Source organism: Lacerta agilis, chromosome 2, assembly GCF_009819535.1.
Source record: "Lacerta agilis isolate rLacAgi1 chromosome 2, rLacAgi1.pri, whole genome shotgun sequence".
Classification (NCBI taxonomy): Eukaryota; Metazoa; Chordata; class Lepidosauria; order Squamata; family Lacertidae; genus Lacerta; species Lacerta agilis.
Genome location: NC_046313.1, coordinates 55,010,228 through 55,029,332, shown reverse-complemented (window position 1 = coordinate 55,029,332; position 19,105 = coordinate 55,010,228). Strand labels below are relative to the sequence as shown.

General features: G+C 39.2%; 1 protein-coding gene across 1 annotated transcript; it reads right to left on the bottom strand.

The window, feature by feature from the left end:
* Positions 1–6,500: 6,500 nt before the first annotated feature.
* On the bottom strand, positions 6,501–19,105 carry C2H5orf24 (chromosome 2 C5orf24 homolog). The gene is made up of 2 exons (XM_033140120.1): positions 18,776–19,105; positions 6,501–11,141 (listed from the first exon to the last, which is right to left on the bottom strand). The coding sequence occupies exon 2, from the start codon at positions 11,136–11,138 to the stop codon at positions 10,572–10,574; it is 567 nt and encodes a 188-aa protein (XP_032996011.1). The 5' UTR covers positions 11,139–11,141; positions 18,776–19,105; the 3' UTR covers positions 6,501–10,571.

The window sequence follows — 19,105 nt, the reverse complement described above, 5'->3', positions numbered from 1 at the left end:
CAGCCGCTTCCGCTCTTCACTCTTTTCCGTTTCCGGGGCACCACGAAAACAAACAAACTCTATGGAGCTTGAAAAATTCTTTTGTCCGCTGGCGGACCGGATGTACTATTTCTCTCGAGGTCCCGACTGTGCCTCGTTCGGCGGCAGGTGGCAGTGCAGAAACCGAAGACCTTGCCCTTGTCATGATTTGCCAGCATTGTATCTGTCTAACCCGTTTTCTAACTGTTGTGCAGGAAGAAATAAAGTGCCTGTTATTATTATCGCCGTATCTGCCACCAACTTACGAGGGTGGGAAGAGAGCTCGACTGAGGCAGAGTGCTCTGTGACAATCCTGGCCTTGGTACTTTTGCTCCCCAGCACAGATCTAAACTAAGGAGAGCTCATATAAAAATCGGGATTTTCCTTCCCGGTGGCAATCCCCATGGAGATCCTCGTTGTGGCTGCCATCTTTACAGTGGGAGAAGCCTTTGTCATCGATTTGCCTGTTGCTGCCACCTTGGGTCTGTCCGGAAACGGAATCCAAACCAGACGAGGTGCCGTCCAAAGGGGACGGCTCAGAACCGGGCGTCTCCCCGATACATTAGGCAGCCTGAAAGGAAAAGGAGGCATAGAACTACGCAGCTCTGGCAGCCTGTAGCGGTCGCTATAGAGCTGCTAAATGCATAGGAAGGGAAAAGAACAATACCCACTGCCGACGCCAAGCAATAACAATGAATTTACGATAGTTGGCGCAAATTGAAAGTGTTTAAAGCATTAAACCAAAATCGATTCCGCAGCACTCTGCAACCCGAGGCTTCAACATTGTTTACAACCCGCAGAATACTTTGCTCAGCCTCCAGGCGGGTATTCCGCTGCAGAGGCAATTATTTATTTTCGGTAATATACTAGTCCCGCCTTTCATGGGCATCCTGCCTTCTACTGATTCGACGGAAGCTGATGTATCGTTGGTTTGATCTAGCTTGATTGCCTCACCCTAATAATTAAGACACAGCAATAACATCTTCATACAGTTTGGGGCTCTATAAATGGGTTGCAGTATCACTGTCATAGAAGAGTAGAAGTTCCTAAAGTTGGGTTCATTACAGCAGCAGCAGCAAAACAAACAAAACACCTGCTGTCAGAAGATTCAATTTCTGCACCCAGACAACAGCAGTAAACATTTCGGATATTGAGTGTGCTGGCTGGCAATGATAAGGTGGTCTACTTCTAAAACATACCACTGCAATAATGCAGATCTTTCGGAATGTGATAAAACAGAAGAAACTATGACCAGTGGTTACCTAACACAGCTTATGCCTTTAAGGGGAAGAGGTAGGCAAGGAGAGCTCTTTAGTAGAGATGTTAAAAATGAACTTTTAACATGCAAAATATGTTCCCTTTCCGTGAACTAGGAGCTTTGTCTCTTAGAAGGGACACTAAGCTAACACTGCATACACACCATACATTTAAATCACATTCAGCACACACTGCCTCCCCTCAAAAAATTCCTAGGAACTATAGTCGAAACAAAATAGGAAACAAAATAGGAAATTCTTTCCAGTAGCACCTTAGAGACCAACTGAGTTTGTTCTTGGTATGAGCTTTCGTGTGCATGCACACTTCTTCAGATACCTTCAGAATTTCCTATTTTGTTTCCTATTTTGTTTCGACTATGGCAGACCAACACGGCTACCCACCTGTAACTAGGAACTATAGTTTACCCCTCAAAGAGCTAGCATTCGCAGCACTCTTAACAAAGTTCCCATAATTCTTTGAGTGAACTAGTTTGCCTTAAATGTATGGCTATTTTGGTGCTTTGACAATATTTCTGTCCTCAGAAGTTATTTTTCTTTCATAATAATACTAAGAAATACTGTTGTGATAATATTAAGGAACCCAATTTATTTTCTACCACATATTATACTGGCTAGGATCTGACCACATATTATACTGGCTAGGATCTGACCAACAGTGGCCACACTTAACCTTTAAAATGCTCAGTTATTCCAACATGGAGCTAGCAGAACCGATTTGATTCTAATATTTGAATCTGCTGTAGTCCTCACATGTAAGCAATATTCTAGAGTGAAAGGACCCCTAGATTATCCCAAAGATTCACCCACTGTGTTGTGCTTATAGCTATGCTAATTAGCCTTTATTCTAATCATAGAATATAAGCTGCACCTTTAAAATTCAGGGGGGGGGGAAGAAAAAAAGACAATATCCAAATATCAGCCTCTCCCTTAAAATTCCACAGGTACTCACACCCGTTCCGTTTTACCATATGTCTGTTTCAGCAGTGATGTCGTAAAAGCCACTTTTTGTAAGGTCGTGAGTTTAAGCCGCACTTTTCACGGTCAGAATTTGGGGGGAAAGTGAGGCTTATATTCAGGCCAATACGGTACATAGAAATAACTTCCAATGGAAGCCAGTGAGGCATAATATAGGAACTTATTTTACAGACATTTGAAGATCATAACTTTGTGGTTTAGGCTTATAGCATCTACATTACATGCAGAAGATCCCAGGTTCAATCCTCAGCATCTCCAGGTAGAGTTAGGGAAGAACCCTGCCTGAAATCCAGTTATGTAAACAATACTGAGCTACATAGACCCATGGTCTGACTCAGCATAAGATAGTTTTCCATATGCCTATGATAATTCCAAAGCCTGCATACAAAATGATTATCATAGAATCATTGAGTTGGAAGTGACCCTGAGGGTTATGCAGGAATACTGCCCACAGCTGTCCCTGTGTAGGCTCAAACCACCAACCTTCTATTTAACAGCCAGACACACTAAAGTTAAACCATTGTGCTACCTCAAGTGGTTTGTCTGGTCTATGTGCTCATGTGTAGGCATGCTGCTGCATATTGCTCTGCAGTCGGAGCAGGGAAACTTTGGCCCTCCAGATATTACTGAACCAGCATGCATGGCCAATTATCATGTTTGCATGTGCTATCTTCCTGAGTCTTGCATGTGTGCTTGCTCATGTTTGCATGTGATGTTCTCATGATTATTGGGTGGGTGGGTGGTAGACAGACAGACAGACAGACAGACAGACAGACAGAATGAAGAGCAGCCATGACCATGCACTGCAGGTGGTTGAACTAGATGATCCTTTGGGTTCCTTCCAACTCTACAGTTCTCTGATGCTATTATTTGATTTTCTGTCACTGGTTTGGCTCACTTCCTCAAGTGTGTTGTTCTATATCTCATCTCTTTTGATATCTCTGCTATGTTAACTTAATTTTCAGTCTCAGATAATAAAGGACTGAATTCCAAGGCTATTGTCTCAGCTTCACTTCCTCCTCTCCAGACAGCTAATCAAATGGAACTACAGGACAAACTAGGAACATACTAAAAACACCAACAATATGAAGATGGCCTACCTTGCAGGGGCAATATCTAATTACTGAGATATTGTGACTTTCAATACTTTATATCACTGCGAGTTATGTATTATAGACAAGTCATCGCAATCATTGACCTTAGGTTAATTCAATTCCATTTTCAAAAATATCCATTAAAAACAAAAAGCTGTTTTAGGATCAAATGCTTTTCTAAGTAAGTACAACGTAAGAGCCTGTAGAATGCATTTTTCTGCAAGCATGACTCGTTAGCTAGGGTAGAGTGGCTTAACCTGCAATTGGCTTCCTTTTGGCACATGAATTAAATTCCTAAGCATGTTAAACTTTCTCTTAAACCAAAGTTTGTTTGTTTGTTTTATCCTAGAACAAATATAATGGGAGAGATGCAGCAAAGGAACATGAATAGTCCATAGATTATTGTTTATACTTATCTAGGGAAGCATATGAAACAACCTACTTTGGCACTGTTGGATAACCAGACTCTCATACATAATCTCTTTCTTTTCATAGCTACCCAGCAAACTTGAAATGGCCCAAATTGAGTGCACTTTAATGTAAAATTTATGAGAATTCCAAAACAGAATAGAGCTGCCTGCTCGCTGTTTGCAATTGTATGTTCCAAATAAACTAGGTTTTGTATTTATTTCTACCATGACAAAAAGTTTTAACTTATTCATTAGATGGCTAGCCAAAGAAGCCAGAAAGGGGTACAGAAAGATACCCATCTACCTTTAGACTCTGTTAACAATCTAAAGTGTTCTCACTTGCAAGTTATATTTTGCTTTTAATCTTTGGAAGATTTTACAATGACATAATTTACAACAAACTTAGAACGTAGGTTACTGTAGATCGGGGGGGACCCTTGCTGAGCCTATAGAATATCCTTTTGGTATTACTTAAACATAAAGAAGAACCCTGGAAAAATGCAAAAAACAAACAAACCATGCCTTAGAAAAAGAAAAAACATTTTATCCAGGCACTTGATCCTGGAAATTATAGGTTTGTTTAAGGCAGGTTTGGGTAGCAGCTGTATCTTGAAGTTTATCTATTTGAAAATTAGTCTGCTTCATTGGGATCAGAAACTCACAGGTGAGAATTACCATTAACATGAACAATTCAACGAGATATTTAAGATCATGGGTGGGAAGCTTGTGGGCCTCCAGATGTTGCTGACCTTCAAATCCCATCAAACCCAGGTAGCATGGCCATGCTCTTAAATATCTCTTTAAATTGTTCACGTTATTGGTAATTTGCTTTTTGGACATGAAACATGCATAATTATCTTTTATCTGCTGTATGTTTCTGTCCCACCATGAAATGCAGTGCTTGGGACCAAAAGCCTCTTACTGAACCATAATTACCATAGCCAACAGGAACAATGCTAAATTTTGATAGTTCAGGTTCCCCCCTAATTATTATTGATATTGGAACTTTGCCACATCACAGTGATAAATAGAAATGTTGAGATCTTTAAAGAAGACTACTCATAACAACATATCTAGCAATACATCAGATATAACCCTGCATATTCCAAATTTTAAGCAAAATTGTATCAAGTGCCTTACATAAAATGGCATGAGCAGCAGTATAGTATAGCACCATTGTTAGCTGGATGTCTCTAAAATTTTGAATGCAAGAGGAATAAGAATCTAGAATAAAATGAGGATTAAGAATCTGGTATTAGCTCTCAATTATCTACACTGGGTGACATGCAACGTAATAAAATACTCTAAATTGCTTTGGGATGCCTCGTGTGAAGTGATTCATAATGACATAAATAATAGCTGCTGTAGGTCCTCCTCCCTTCTGCAGCCCCCCTAAAATTTACTCTGTAGGGTGGGGTGGGGAAGAAGTCCATTCACATGACGTTATATATCACCTATTGACTAGCAGCAGCTCTCCAGGATTGCAGACACAAGTCTTTCCCAATCCAACTTGGAGATACTAAGGTAGAAACTTGGACATTCTGCATGCAAAGCACTGAACTAAACCCCCTTTCTCTTTATCAGGACAGAAAACATCCAACACAAAAGACAAATTAGGCCCACCAGGGTCCCCAATTTTAACCTACAAGGCTGTATTCTCCAAGTCACACCCACCTGCCTCACACCTGACATCTTATGGTAACAGGTGTGGGGCAGGTAAAGTCACAACTGCAAAGAAACCACCAGGAGTCTTAAAGTGTGCTCTGAATTGTTCCTTGGCAAGCAAGACTTGCATTTAGTGCTTTTAAATGCAAAGACCACTGGGGTCAGCTCCACTCAGGAGCTCCCAATCGAGCACCCAAGTGGAGCCGATCCCTGCCAAAACAGGGTGTACAGTTAGCACTGCTTTCTGCAGGAGTCTCTGCAGCAGCAGTAGCAGCTTTAGTTCAAGCCAAGGCTACAAAGGAAGAAGGGAAATCTCAGGAGTGCACTTAAGAGTGTGGTGCTGATTCCTCCTTTTGGAGTTTGAATAAATTGCTGTCACATAACATCTGCCAAAGTGGTCAGCAGAGGGTGGCTCAGATCTGGATCCAGCCTGCTGATCTGATCCAGTTCCCCACCCCTCCTCTATATGCAATACCACTGTAAAAATGGTTTCATTGTCAAATTACAGAGCAATTCTGCTGATGTAAGTTGAAAACATACATATAATAAAGTTCAGATAAAGATAAATAAAAAACCTGAAGTCACTCAAACCAAGGTTTGAACTGTCATTAAAATTAATGCAAGGTGGTCTTATAACATTTCTGAAAGTCTTTCAAGAAATAGAGGGGCTGCAGTATTGCTGTTTATGGCCACTAAATGCATTGCCCAGCATCCTAATTCTGATGGGTAAGCTGGCCTGGAGATCACAACAAACAGGAAGGGAGTACGGAAAGTAATCCCTATATGGTGGGCCCAATCCCTAATACTTTCAGAAAATAAAGTGGGGGAGAGAAGGGAGTTGGGAATTATTTTTGTTTGGAAAATATATCCATCTGATAGAGAACAAGCCAGGGAAAGCATATAAAAAAGTAGTTCAAAACCTTCCATTTCTTTTTATGGGTAACAATTGAAGAGTTGCTTCATTCATCTGGAAAGCTGGTTAATTTAACAAGTGTTTGCTGGGTTTCAAGTTATACTGTATGGGGGTGAGGGTGGCAAGAATATAAAACATAATAAAGTTATTTGGTGTTTAAAGCAATTACTTTATTAATAAATATACATCCATATGATGACGTAAATACAGATCATGAACACTACTCCATTCCCATACAGACAATTGCACACGAGTAGCTGAAGTTCATGGACATAAGAACATACACAGTATCTAATCAGACTTTTTACAGCAGAAGACAGGGTGATAATTAATGAGCAACTGTTTCCACCAAAATAACCCATCCCATCAGAAAAGCAAACAGTGAAAGATGAGAATCTTAAAACGGCCCATTTAAGCAGATTTCTGAAAATTTCATAAAATTACTATAACTTTCAAGATGAAATAGATTACACATCGCAGAACCTAGATTAATCTATCTGGAAAAAAATCAGAAGGAAAGGCCGCTCTAGTATTTTCTTACATGTATAATAATGTTTGAACTATGTTAAATATATGTATAATAATAAAACATAATGTGAATATAAGTGGAATCCAAGAACTCTGATTACAAGAAACTGTTTTGTATTTAATAAATTGATTGATGCTGCTCTATACATACAGTAATAAAAACAAAAATGACAACTTAGGAAATAGCTGTAAAGTTATCTCTACTACTATGTCTTTCAAAAGAAGGCAAAAGTTAATGCTCTGATATTAACTGCCTTCTGCATTGTAGATTAGGGAATATCTCATCCCTTATGCATTATCCTGACTTGCTGGGTTTGTCCTAAGACCAAAAGCAACTTCAAAACATAATTGAAATGGACCACTGCAAAACAGAAATGCCAGATGAGTCCTGATCAGGAAGTTCTATCCTCAAAACTTGCAAAACATGAAAGAACCTGGATGCATTTAAGAAAATTACCTGTCTTTTTAAAAATGCCACCTTCACAATAGTTAGCCCCTAATTAAACTTACAGCAGTGTTTGTGTTTGTTTGTTTGTTTGTGTGTGTGTAAAGATTTTGAAAATATCCAGTGCAAGACTTCAAAAATAGAAGTAAAATTATTTGGTTCTACGGTTTAAGTAAATTTCACCAGAAAGTGAACAGCAATTTCGGTAAGTGTTTAAAATAGCGGCTGTAGTGTAGATCTCTCTTAATGTTTAATTATGCTAATTGCTTTATCAAAAGGTGAAAAAAGCTATTTTTAAATCAAAAGAAAAGTGAACACAAGTTTGACATGTAGATTTTCTGAACAGTGCCAATACACATCAACAATCCTAACTTATGAAGAGCAGAATTAATTATATAATATAAAATTATCAATTTGCTTTACAAATCATGTATTAATACTACAAGGAGAAAGGGACATTCCTCCTCCCCCTCTCCAATAATATCAAAGTATAGGAATTAACATGCTGTTTCAGTGTTTGTCATGACAAGAGAGTGTTACAAAAAAAAAAAGAAAAAAAGAAAAACACAATGTATTCTGGAGATTATATACAGGAGTAGCAAAAATATTTGAATATACCATTCAAACATCTCAAGTTCTTGACTTCTGTTTCCCCCCACAGCATGGCACTTGTAAACCGCAGTAGAGGATAAAATGAACTGGAATCAAGAAATGCCCAACAGTGTTTTTCTGGCCTCATTGACAAATCCAGGCGTTAAACTACCCTTTAGAGAAATTAAAGAGGGTTTTTCTGCCCCCCACCCAACTTACAATATTAAGTTATTTTAATGGGTAAGTTTTCCATATGATATAATTAATAAGCACTATAAATGAACATAAATTGCTTAGATGAGTTCATTATTTTCTCAGCATACGTGAATACAAAATTCATTATACTAGAGCAATAATGCATCTGCGTTGTCTCCCAACACACTGCACGGCACCATTGAGGAGATGCACACGTGAGAAATAAAAGGGTAGCTTTAAAAAACAGGAGGAGGTAAGTAGAGTTACTCAAAGGTACATTGGTGACATGCAACTTGCTCCTTGCCAGTAAGGTGTGCCGTTCTTGTAGTTTTTACATTCAGCTGCTTTCCTAGAGAGAGTTCAGAAAGGGTCTGAAGCAGCCTCTGGATTGGAAAAGAAAGAACCATCTAACAAAACAGCCAACACAATATATGTCCTGAGGGTGAACTAGCTCACATTAGCACTGTGTGTGTCAGAAGTTGCACCACTGTGGGGAAAATTAGTACGAGTTTCATATTCCGAAGTTTCTTGAGGAAATATATAATGGACTTCATAGCTTCAGCAAAAAATTATTTTACCAGCATTTAGCTGCCATTAGTTTACATGAATAAAGAGCCTTCCAGTACTGTTGAGGTTCAAGGTTGCCAGTGCATACAAAGTCCCCCCAAAACAATTCAACACACCTATTATAAAATACAGGATAAAGTCCAGCTCATTATGAGTTAGGCATCACTGGAACACCTGAAGGCTTGCTGCTTTTTTCCTGATAAAAAAGGCATGAAATGACATCCATTTCTTAAGTTGTCATTACTAAAATCAGAATTGTCATCAAAATGTCAGCAGGCCACAATATTTATCTTACAAAGGAAAAGAATCAATACTGTTTATTTTCATCTCTCTAATTAACCTGAAAGAAGTCTGTCCCCATGAATTAGCAAATATTTATCTATAGCCTCTCTCTTGCGTATTTGAAGATACAAATTTAAATTTTTAATCTATAACTATATGTAAACTTATTTTCAGAATAGTTTTAGTTCTAAAGAAATATTTGGAATATATTCAATATTGAGAGTTTATTCAGTTACAACGTAATGTGTGTATTATACAGTGTCTCTCTCTCAGACATACACATTTTTAAAAATAACAACACATATCCAATTCAATGCAGAACATTTATTTTAGGTGCACAAAATGTCAAAATGTATGTATAGTTCTGCACCTCCATGCATAGATGTATTCCAATAGTTTGTTATATATCTGGGGTCTATAAACACATCAAATTGCAACTTGCTTGTGTGCATCAACTGTATCATTTCCAATTATGATCCATGAAATGTCATCCTTTGGTAGATATACGCTCTCTTAGTACAGTATGTGTGATAAATAAGACTTCCACTGGCAAAATTATTAAACATGACAAGATTATCTATCTGAAAGGTATAATTTTCAACCACACCAAATATTTGAAATCCTAAAAAACTGCTGCCATCTATGCAGATATTGCAGTCACTTAAAATGTGTACATTTATTGACAGATTTGAGAACACAGGGCAAATCTCACATATATCTGTGTATGCCAAATGTCACTAAATGGACTGGATTTATGAGCACACAAATGTGCAGAATCTCAGCCACAACTTTTACTACACCTGTACATTATTTGCATATTTGATAGCACTTTTTAGAAGTTAAATTATAAAATATTTCAAATATTTAATTCTTTTTGATTTGGTATGTGTAGTCTTAGGCTTTTATAAATTTTAAGTCAGTGTCCAACAGTTAGCATATGCAGGAGAGCTACCATACTTTAATGGAAAATAGCACTTTGGATATATATCAGGTGCTACACAGGATTTTTTTTGTTTGGATTACTTGAAACTGATAGCACTTTAATGCAATGACTGCCTGGAATGACCACTTTTTAAAAAATATAGTTTTGAAATTTTGAAGTATCTACAAATATTGAGGTCCGTGTTAAGTTCCAGCCATTGTGGAAATTTTAGTTCTTTTTCTACTTCTTCCTATTCACAAAAAGGAAAAGAAAAAAGAGACACATACACTGCAAACTTTACAGAACTATTCCTGGTAATTCTGTCCTGAATAATTGGTTTCTATTAGTTTATTCTGGTTACTTGTTGACCAAGTCTTTAATTTGTCTATAAATAACCTAGGATGCAGAATTCTGCTAGTTGAATTGCTAACCACATAACTAAAATGGCCAGACAATAACTTTGACACTTAGAATATTAGTAATTATTTTCTGGAAATAGACAAGGGCACCACTGAGGAGTCCGCTTGTAAACGTAAGAAACATTAAGTGATTATGATATGACATCTTTAAAAAAATAAAATGTAGGAAAGTAAGTTATGGAAACGTTACAAAAGAAGTGAAAAAAACATGCCACAACTCAGATAATTTAAAAAGAATTACTGAGGAAATGTTACTTAATTCCTCGTTTTTCACTCAGCGGGTTGCTTGATTTTGCTACTTGTTTCACCAGCAGCATGCACTCCTCTGTTATGTACCACAGCATAGGGAAATGCTGCGCTGCTACAAGTATAACTTAGATTTGCAAGCCGTGATAGAGCTTTAATGCTACCTGGAGGTCTCCCTGGGCTGACTTTGTATCCTGCAGCTTTAGTTGTACCCAAGGGTCTACCTGGACTTGTCTTAAATCCAGCTGCTTTGGTGGTCCCCAGCGGTCTACCTGTGCTCGTTCTGTAGCCCGCTGATTTTGTGGTCCCCGAAGGTCTTCCACGTTTACCGGATCTGTTGAGGTTTTTCTTTTTCTTTATATCATCTTTCGTCTCTATACTCCTGCCACTTGTGGTCTGCAAATGTGGTTCATTTAACGCATCTTGTCTCTGGCATGGTATTGGCTTGTGGCTGACAGTGTGGCTATACTTGGTTTGTTGTGTGGAATACAAATCAAACTGATCAGTGGGTGTCACGTTGTCATCATTAAGGCAAGAACTCTTCCCAGGCCCACAGAAAGGGGAGTTACCGCTGGCAACAGGATGCATCATTTTCTACCAAAACAGAGAGAGAAAGAGGGAGAGATGTAAAAAAAAAAAATAAGGTAGCATTCAGCAGGGAAATATTTACAATGCCCTCCAAAATTAGACAAAACAGCACAGGGCACAAACCAACACCTAAACAAGACATCTTATCAACAGACTCATTAATCAAATACCACTCCAAAACACTATCAATATACTACAGCATGGATTTCTGCTAATTTTACATTTTTGCATTAATTTTTGATTTAGCACAAATAAATATTACACAGAGTTTCAGCATTACAATGATTGGTGCTTTAAAGAAAATCACAGTGAACTGCAAGTTTCTTTTTAAATTAATTTTTATTGGTTTCATAATGATAAAACTTACAGAAACATAAAAAATAATTCCAGTTACAGGTAGGTAGCCGTGTTGGTCTGCCATAGTCAAAACAAAATTAAAAATTAAAAAATTTGCTTCCAGTAGCACCTTAGAGACCAACTAAGTTTGTTTATTAAAAAAATAATGTTTCAGAGGCTATTATGTATAGCTTAGGATTCATTTTTTCATATTTTTCTTCTTAGTTCTTTTCAGGTATATCTGACATGACCAAGAATTGAAAAAGCCATTCCAGTAAGTGTATACTGACATTTTATTTTATTTCTATTTCTTAACTTTGTATACTGTACTGCCCTTCATCTGAAGATCATGGGCAGTTCACAACATAAAGATACAAAATGAGAATACAAAATACATAATAAAAACAAGAACAAGAACAAACCAATAACCTCCCTTCTAACAAACACATTTAAAAGGACATCAATATTTTATGGTGGTACTCCATTGCTTAACGCGTGTGTGAATACAAATAATAAAATAAAATCAAACCATTCCAAAAATAATTTGGCCCCCCATCCCCCCCATGCTCAGCTTATGTTAGCGTCTCTGACATAATACTTCACATTTTGCATACTCTCTTGTGGCTCCTTTCATAGTCTTTTTTCAAAACCAGACTGTCAATAATAGATACAGAATCAGAGCTTTACATTTAATATCTGTGTCATTTTAGAAGAACTATTCAGAAGTCCTAACTGGGAGTCAATATTTATTTGTTGCTTTGTGGTTAGCTCCTGGAAAAATAAAGACCAGAAAGTGTTTGCACAAGTGGTAGCACATTACTTTGGCCACACAGCCTTGCCATAAATTGAGGGTAATGGTTTTAATACAGTTTATAATGTGCATCTGGACACTGATTTTAAGAATGGATAGTCTACAGTGAATTATGGACTGCTGCGATTTCTCTGCCACAATCAATTTCCATGTTTTCCTATATACTAGAGACCAGTCCTCTCTCAACTGTATTCTTATCCTCTATTCTAAGATAGTTAAGAATGCAGGGTCTGCTCTCTTATTTTAGCTTTCATTAAGAAAGTGTTTCTGCATCCATAGGAAATTAAACTATCTCCCCTTTTATATCAAACTACCTTTTATATCATTATAAAAATATTTAAGCTTCTAATAGCATTTTCTCTTTAATGCCCCAAATTTACAGTGCCTGCCTATATTCGCAAACTCAGGATGGGAGGCCAGTGGAATCAATTGTGAAGTACCAGACATTGGTTTTTCTTTCCTGCTTTCCGGCATAGGTATCATGAATTCGTTATGAAGCAGCTCTCCTATTCATTCATAGATAGATATGACATCTCCCATGTAAATCCTTCTTGTTTTGATAAGGATTCAATCAAACCAAAGGTTTTATGTAACTCATTGTTGATCAGTCTCTTAAAAGCCTCTTAACTGGTTGGTCTCCTAATATGGGCTCAGTAGTGGTGTAATTCATTCTCTCTTTACTGGTTGTTTGTATACCTGCTTCTTGTTTATTCTAGGTCTCTTTCCCTCAAAGATGACGCTCTAGTCTACATTTCCAAAATACTAACTGTGGTCTTGGTATCAAGATTGGAAAAAAGGAAGTTTCTAAATGAATGTAAGCTTTGAAATATTTATCTGTTTTAGAGAATATTTGAATATATACCAGAAGTAAATCAGTATGATGTCAACTCTGACCTTAAGAAGAGCTCATTCATTAAACAGGTGCATTTTTATGAAAGGATTGTTTTCCCCCCAGATTGTTTCAAAAGCAATGGCATCAATTGAATTTTTATGGAAATGTTGTTATTAAACTTGCCCTAGAAAGAATTAGGTAATATGGCACACAAAACTACTTATGTTGTAATTGTTCAGCAATCTGTGAAAACTACATTGTTACTTAGAAAGATGACACTGAACTATTTAATTCAATAATTTCTCCATCAAACGAGCTTAACTTTTAAAAAAAAACTTACATTAATTTTCAACACCTCACCTGTCTGCTGAAGAACATTTTAGAAAGGTGGGTAGACTAGAGGTGCTAATGGTATACCAGCCAACATGTAATCTGGCCTTCGAAGTGGTGTTGAAATACAGTGTCTTAACAAGAGGTCATCCAATTAGGAAACAATTATCAACCATTTGAAGCACAAGCCCTTTTATTATCAATGACCTTGTCAATGTGAACATTGAGGATCATCTATCCTCAAAGTGTCATGGTGCTCACTGGAGTCCACACTGTCTGTGGAGGATTTCTCCACTAACCTCAGCAGCAGCTATGCCAGTGGCTTTGTTGTAATGTACAGGTAGATTGATCAAGGCCACTTATATACTGGTTCCAGATAGCTTTTATTGTGGTGCTGCTTCATGTACAACAAGCTTCCTATGCTGAAGTGAAGTGAATTCAAAGTAAGGAGTTGCATGAATCCCACATGCACCTGGTCATTCAGTATACCTGAAGTAGTGTCTCCACCCCCATCATTCAGCCCGGACACTGAGGTCCAGCACCGAGGGCCTTTTGGCAGTTCCCTCCCTGCAAGAAGTGAGGTTACAGGGAACCAGGCAGAGGAACTTCTCGGTAGTGGCGCCCGCCCTGTGGAACGTCCTCCCATCAGAAGTCAAGGAAATAAACAACTATCTGACTTTTAGAAGACATCTGAAGGCAGCCCTGTTTAGGGAAGTTTTTAATGTTTTAAGTTTTATTTTGGTTTTTAGTGTTTTGTTGGGAGCTGCCAAGAAACCCATCCAGATGGGTCGGCATAAATAATAAATAAATAAATAAATAAATCAAAACATAATACATGCTGTGTAACACACAACATAGGAAGCTGGCATGTATCAATGCTTCCTGCCAAGTATATACATGACAAAGCAGAATGTGTGTATTATAAATACATATTATATATAAGAAGAGTTTGGATTTGATATCCCGCTTTTCACTACCCGAAGGAGTCTCAAAGCGGCTCACATTCTCCTTTCCCTTCCTCCCCCACAACAAACACTCTGTGAGGTGAGTGGGGCTGAGAGACTTCAGAGAAGTGTGACTAGCCCAAGGTCACCCAGCAGCTGCATGTGGAGGAGTGGAGACACGAACCCGGTTCCCCAGATAACGAGTCTACCGCTCTTAACCACTACACCACACTGGCTCTCAAGTAGGGCATTTGTCTTGCATGCAGTCATGGTGTGCAGCAGGCACACTTCCAATGTTTTACTTATAGCCAGAAGCAGGAGAGGACACCATGTATATTCCACCACCACCACCATTATTATTTACTTTAATAATTTAATGCCACTTAAAAACATTTAATTATGGGCGGTTTACAAAAATGATAAAATAAAATGTAACAAAAATATATAACAACTTGCTATTAAATATCCAGGAAAAATAATGAAACCAAGTTACTGAAAAAATTCACAACACTCAAGAGTGGTTTAGTATAAAACACTTAATTTCATACAGTTTTGGGTGTTGTTGTCGTTGTTGTTTTGGTGGTTGTTGCTAAGGGCAACAAATGGTCCTAGAATGGCCATAAAGAAGGTACCAGTTGATCCTCTCTAGGAAGGGCATTGAACAGTTGAAGAGCCAGCACAAAAAGACCTGGTAGCCACTGTCTTACTTCACTTGGCAAGGGCAACCGAAGCAGGCCTCTGAAGGGGATCTCAATGTTCAGTTAGGTGTATGTGAGAAAACGTGATCTTTCAGTTATCCTGCTCCAAAGCAATTAAGGGCTTTAAAGATTACCATAAAATCAGCACTTTGAACTAGGTCCTCACATAGGACTAGGGCCTGATGCAATATTATTCTACTATTTTTTGTGGATAAACAATTAATTGTTGCAGGGACAAACCGGGGAAAGAGATGGATACAGGAGAAAGTTATACAGGCTATTAATAAAAGGAAAGGTGTATATGCAACGTCCTCTAGTTAAAAATATCCCAAACAATGAAAATGTTAAGATTAGCTTTATGCTATTATTTGCTTTATGCTACTAAGAAGCAGTAATGAATCAGGTCCAGTATCTTGAATTGAACATTAATTTAACAAAATGGCAGGCCATACAGGATTAAATAAAGAACCTACAATGTTTAATCAGTTTTAACAACTTTTACACTGCAATCTTATATGTGCCTAAGTCTTATGAATATATAATTTTCCCCACTTAATTCATTTATTTGGAAGGAAACTGCAAATAAGTCAATGGGACTTACTTCCAAGTAGGTACATATAGGATTGCACTGTTAATTGGCCAAAAAAAAATTACCTGGATTAATCAAACAGCATATTTTTAAGCATAATATTTTATAAAAGTTATAAAACTGCAAATAGCAAGTATTTTAAAAGGTGTTCCCCCTTTCACATACAACATATGTGAGTATGCACTAACAACACAGAAATTACTCATCTTGTTTCCATTCTATTGTTTTTACCTTACGCAAGTGTACTCTGTTAACTGACAAAGACTCATACAATTAATCAATTATTATCTCTTTAATCCGGTAACAACTCTATTATCAATCCTAAAATTGTTATCCGGTCAAGGATAGAACTCTTCCATCTTGTCGCAGTAAGCTTGTATGCTGCTCTTTGCAGTTCCTGTAGCAAAGAGCAGAACAAGCATTATTATAAAACAATTATAACATTTGGTATCCTGCCTTTCTTCCATTACTCAGAGAGGAGGATACAGGTGATTTTCCATCCGGGCACTGACCAGAGCCAGAGGGTGCTACCCCATGTGGCCACAAAACATGTCTTAGGTCAGGAATGGTTTTTCAAGCGCATGGACTGCAATTCCCATCATTCCTGTTCATTCAGGAGGGAGATTGATGGAAATGGTTCCCACCAAAGTAGTCTGGTGAATAAGCCGTCTGGTCAATAAGCTGTGTCAAAATGCAGGCTGGAATGCTTTCTCACAGGGACTCCTCTAATAGAGAGGGCATTTGTGCAAGCAGATATCTTCTGGCCTAATCAACTTCACTCCTAAGGGGGGGGGACAGTTGGCATGCTGCATTTCTGGCTTTTACCATTAAACAAAAAACATTGCAACTGGAATTCTCATATTGTAATAGGTATTGGAGATAAAATCAGTCTGGTGTACATTCTTAGGCAAATTTAATAGCTTTCACTGGGATCCTGACATATGCTCAAATGCCTAATTCTATCCTCCAAATAAAAATCTGAAGATGCAAAATGAAGACACTATCAATAGCAGAACTCTGAAACATGCTAGAGACTACTTTACCATGCTCTTCACTAGTTTTGCAAAGACTGTGACGAAACTTAAGATGTTCAACAAACATTTTCTTATATCTGCATGAACAGAAATACTTCTCCTAAACATCTACCATAAAATTAACATCTAACCTTAAAATATGTACAAGCTAAATGCACGACAATAATAATAGTGCAATCAAAAGTAAACCACACATGAATTTGAGACCTACTTCCAGATGTGTGTATAGGATTGCAGCCTAAGGGAGCAATCCTACCTCTGGATGGGAAACAGCAGGGCAAAATGGAGTGATAGAACCACTGGTGTCTCCAAAGCCCTCCTACTTGCATCGTCTAGACTGGAAGATAGAGATTGAAATCACAATTTTTGCTGCAGACTGGTGCAGCAGAGGCACCCAATTTGGACCCCTCTCTGAGAAGTGGACCAGTTTAGGATACAGAGGATCCTTGTTACTCCAGTTCCACCCCAAATACCTTGGTAATGGGGGTCCTCCAGCAGATCCATCACCAATAATACATTTGCATCTGCCATCCCTCCTGTGCTGCAGTGAGATACTCTGTAGCACCAGAAGTACCAGATACCCTGCAAGTGTAGAGAACAGTGTACGGGAATATGCGTTGGCTCCAACTACCCTCCAGAAGCACAGATTGGGGGTTAGGATTGCATTGTAAATGTTTACAAGCATAAACTTAGATCCCATAGAACAATTCTAAAGCACACACTAATGCTATGCATGTAATAGTCTAAATGAGATGCACTTAAGCAGCAGGTCTTAATAAATGCAGGTAGCGCTAATCAAGATAATATTTAAGTAACTAGCAATGCAAATTTTTATCAATCCCATATATTAAAGGTATGCTTACACATGTACAAAATACAGGGACAAGTAGAGTTTTTCATTAAACATTTAGTTGGTTAGATATAAACAAGAAGGCACACACAAAGAGAACAGCCCAAAGTGCCTTTGTTAACTAATAGGACACTTAACAAGACAAATTCTAGAGAGATACTGTTATAAAAACCACAAGATGTATATCTTTCCCTGCTACTGAGTGACCATAGCAGTTCAGGAATAGAGGGCAGACTGACAGAAGCTTATCCCTGCTTTCTCCCTCCAACCCCATACTGGAACATAATTGTCCTTCCTGGGACATTCATAGGGAAGACACAGTCGTTCTGTGTCTGTATTAGATGGTGCCTCATTATCAGCACTGGGGGAAATTAAATAGGTCTTGGGGCATGGGAATGATAACCTTTTCCATCATTCCACTTGGGCCAAAAAGCTGTTAAGACTCCTCATCTGCCTTACTCTGGCTAGTTAAATAAGTTACACTTTAATATGCTTGCTCACCTACATAGCCCTTTTGTTCACACTTGGGTGATAGGCAGAAGATGAGGAGAGGAGAGGCTTCCCTCCTTTCCCCCCCTAGGATTATTTTAAAGGATTCGGTTTTTTGTTTCAATTTAGTTATATTTATGTGAAAGCACAACTTGAGGGTGCCTGTGGCGTTGTTGCAAATTTAGACAGCTTCAACCACCACAAAAAGTCATAGTTTTAATTTTGTGAGGGCCTCTGAAAAAAACAAATGAAATAAGGTGGAGGAAGCGCCCCGTGTATTTGTGTGTGTGTGTTGCAGACCAAGCCACCCACCCCGTCTCCCCTACATGGAGGGGAGGAAAAAGAAAAAAAGGCTGTCCAGATCTACTTCAACCTATTGCTGCCCTGTCTGGATGTCTATTATCCAGGCACCCAGCGAAAGAAGGGTCCGTCAACTCCACCCACCTAATTGTACAATTTGATACAGAAACCGGGGGGGGGGGTGTAGAGGAAGCGGCGGAAATGGTGCCACCCCAGTAAACCCCACGGGCACCCCGGGGTGCAAGAAGGAGGGAGGCGCAGGGGTGCTGCCTTCCGCCGACCAAAAACTGCGCCCGAAAGGCTCCAGGAGAGAGAAAGGCGCTCTCCTTCCTTCCTTTCTTTGAAGCCAGCTGGGTGAGGCTCCATCTTGCGCCGCGGAGAACAGGAGAGAAGCGGGCGGCACTCGCAGGCCCGGGGCGGCTCCTACCTGAGGGATTCTTGGCAGGGCGGAGGGGGAGGGGAGGGGACAAGGCGGCGGCGGTTGGTCGCTCGGTCCGCGAGGCGCGAGCTCGACGAGGGTTGTCGTCGTCGTTGTCGTCGGAGGGACGCGTCGCGGGGCGCTGGGGCCCCTCCCCGCCGCCGCCGGCTTCCTTCTTCACAGGCGGCCGGGCGAGACAGAGAGACCGGCGGGGGAGAAGCGCAGACGGCGGAGCGGGCCGCGAGAGCCGGGCCGGAGCAGCTGCAGGGAGCCGTGGCGGCGACGTGCGCGCTCCTGGTCTGGGCCAACGCGCCGCGGGAGCGAGCAGGAGAGGCAGAG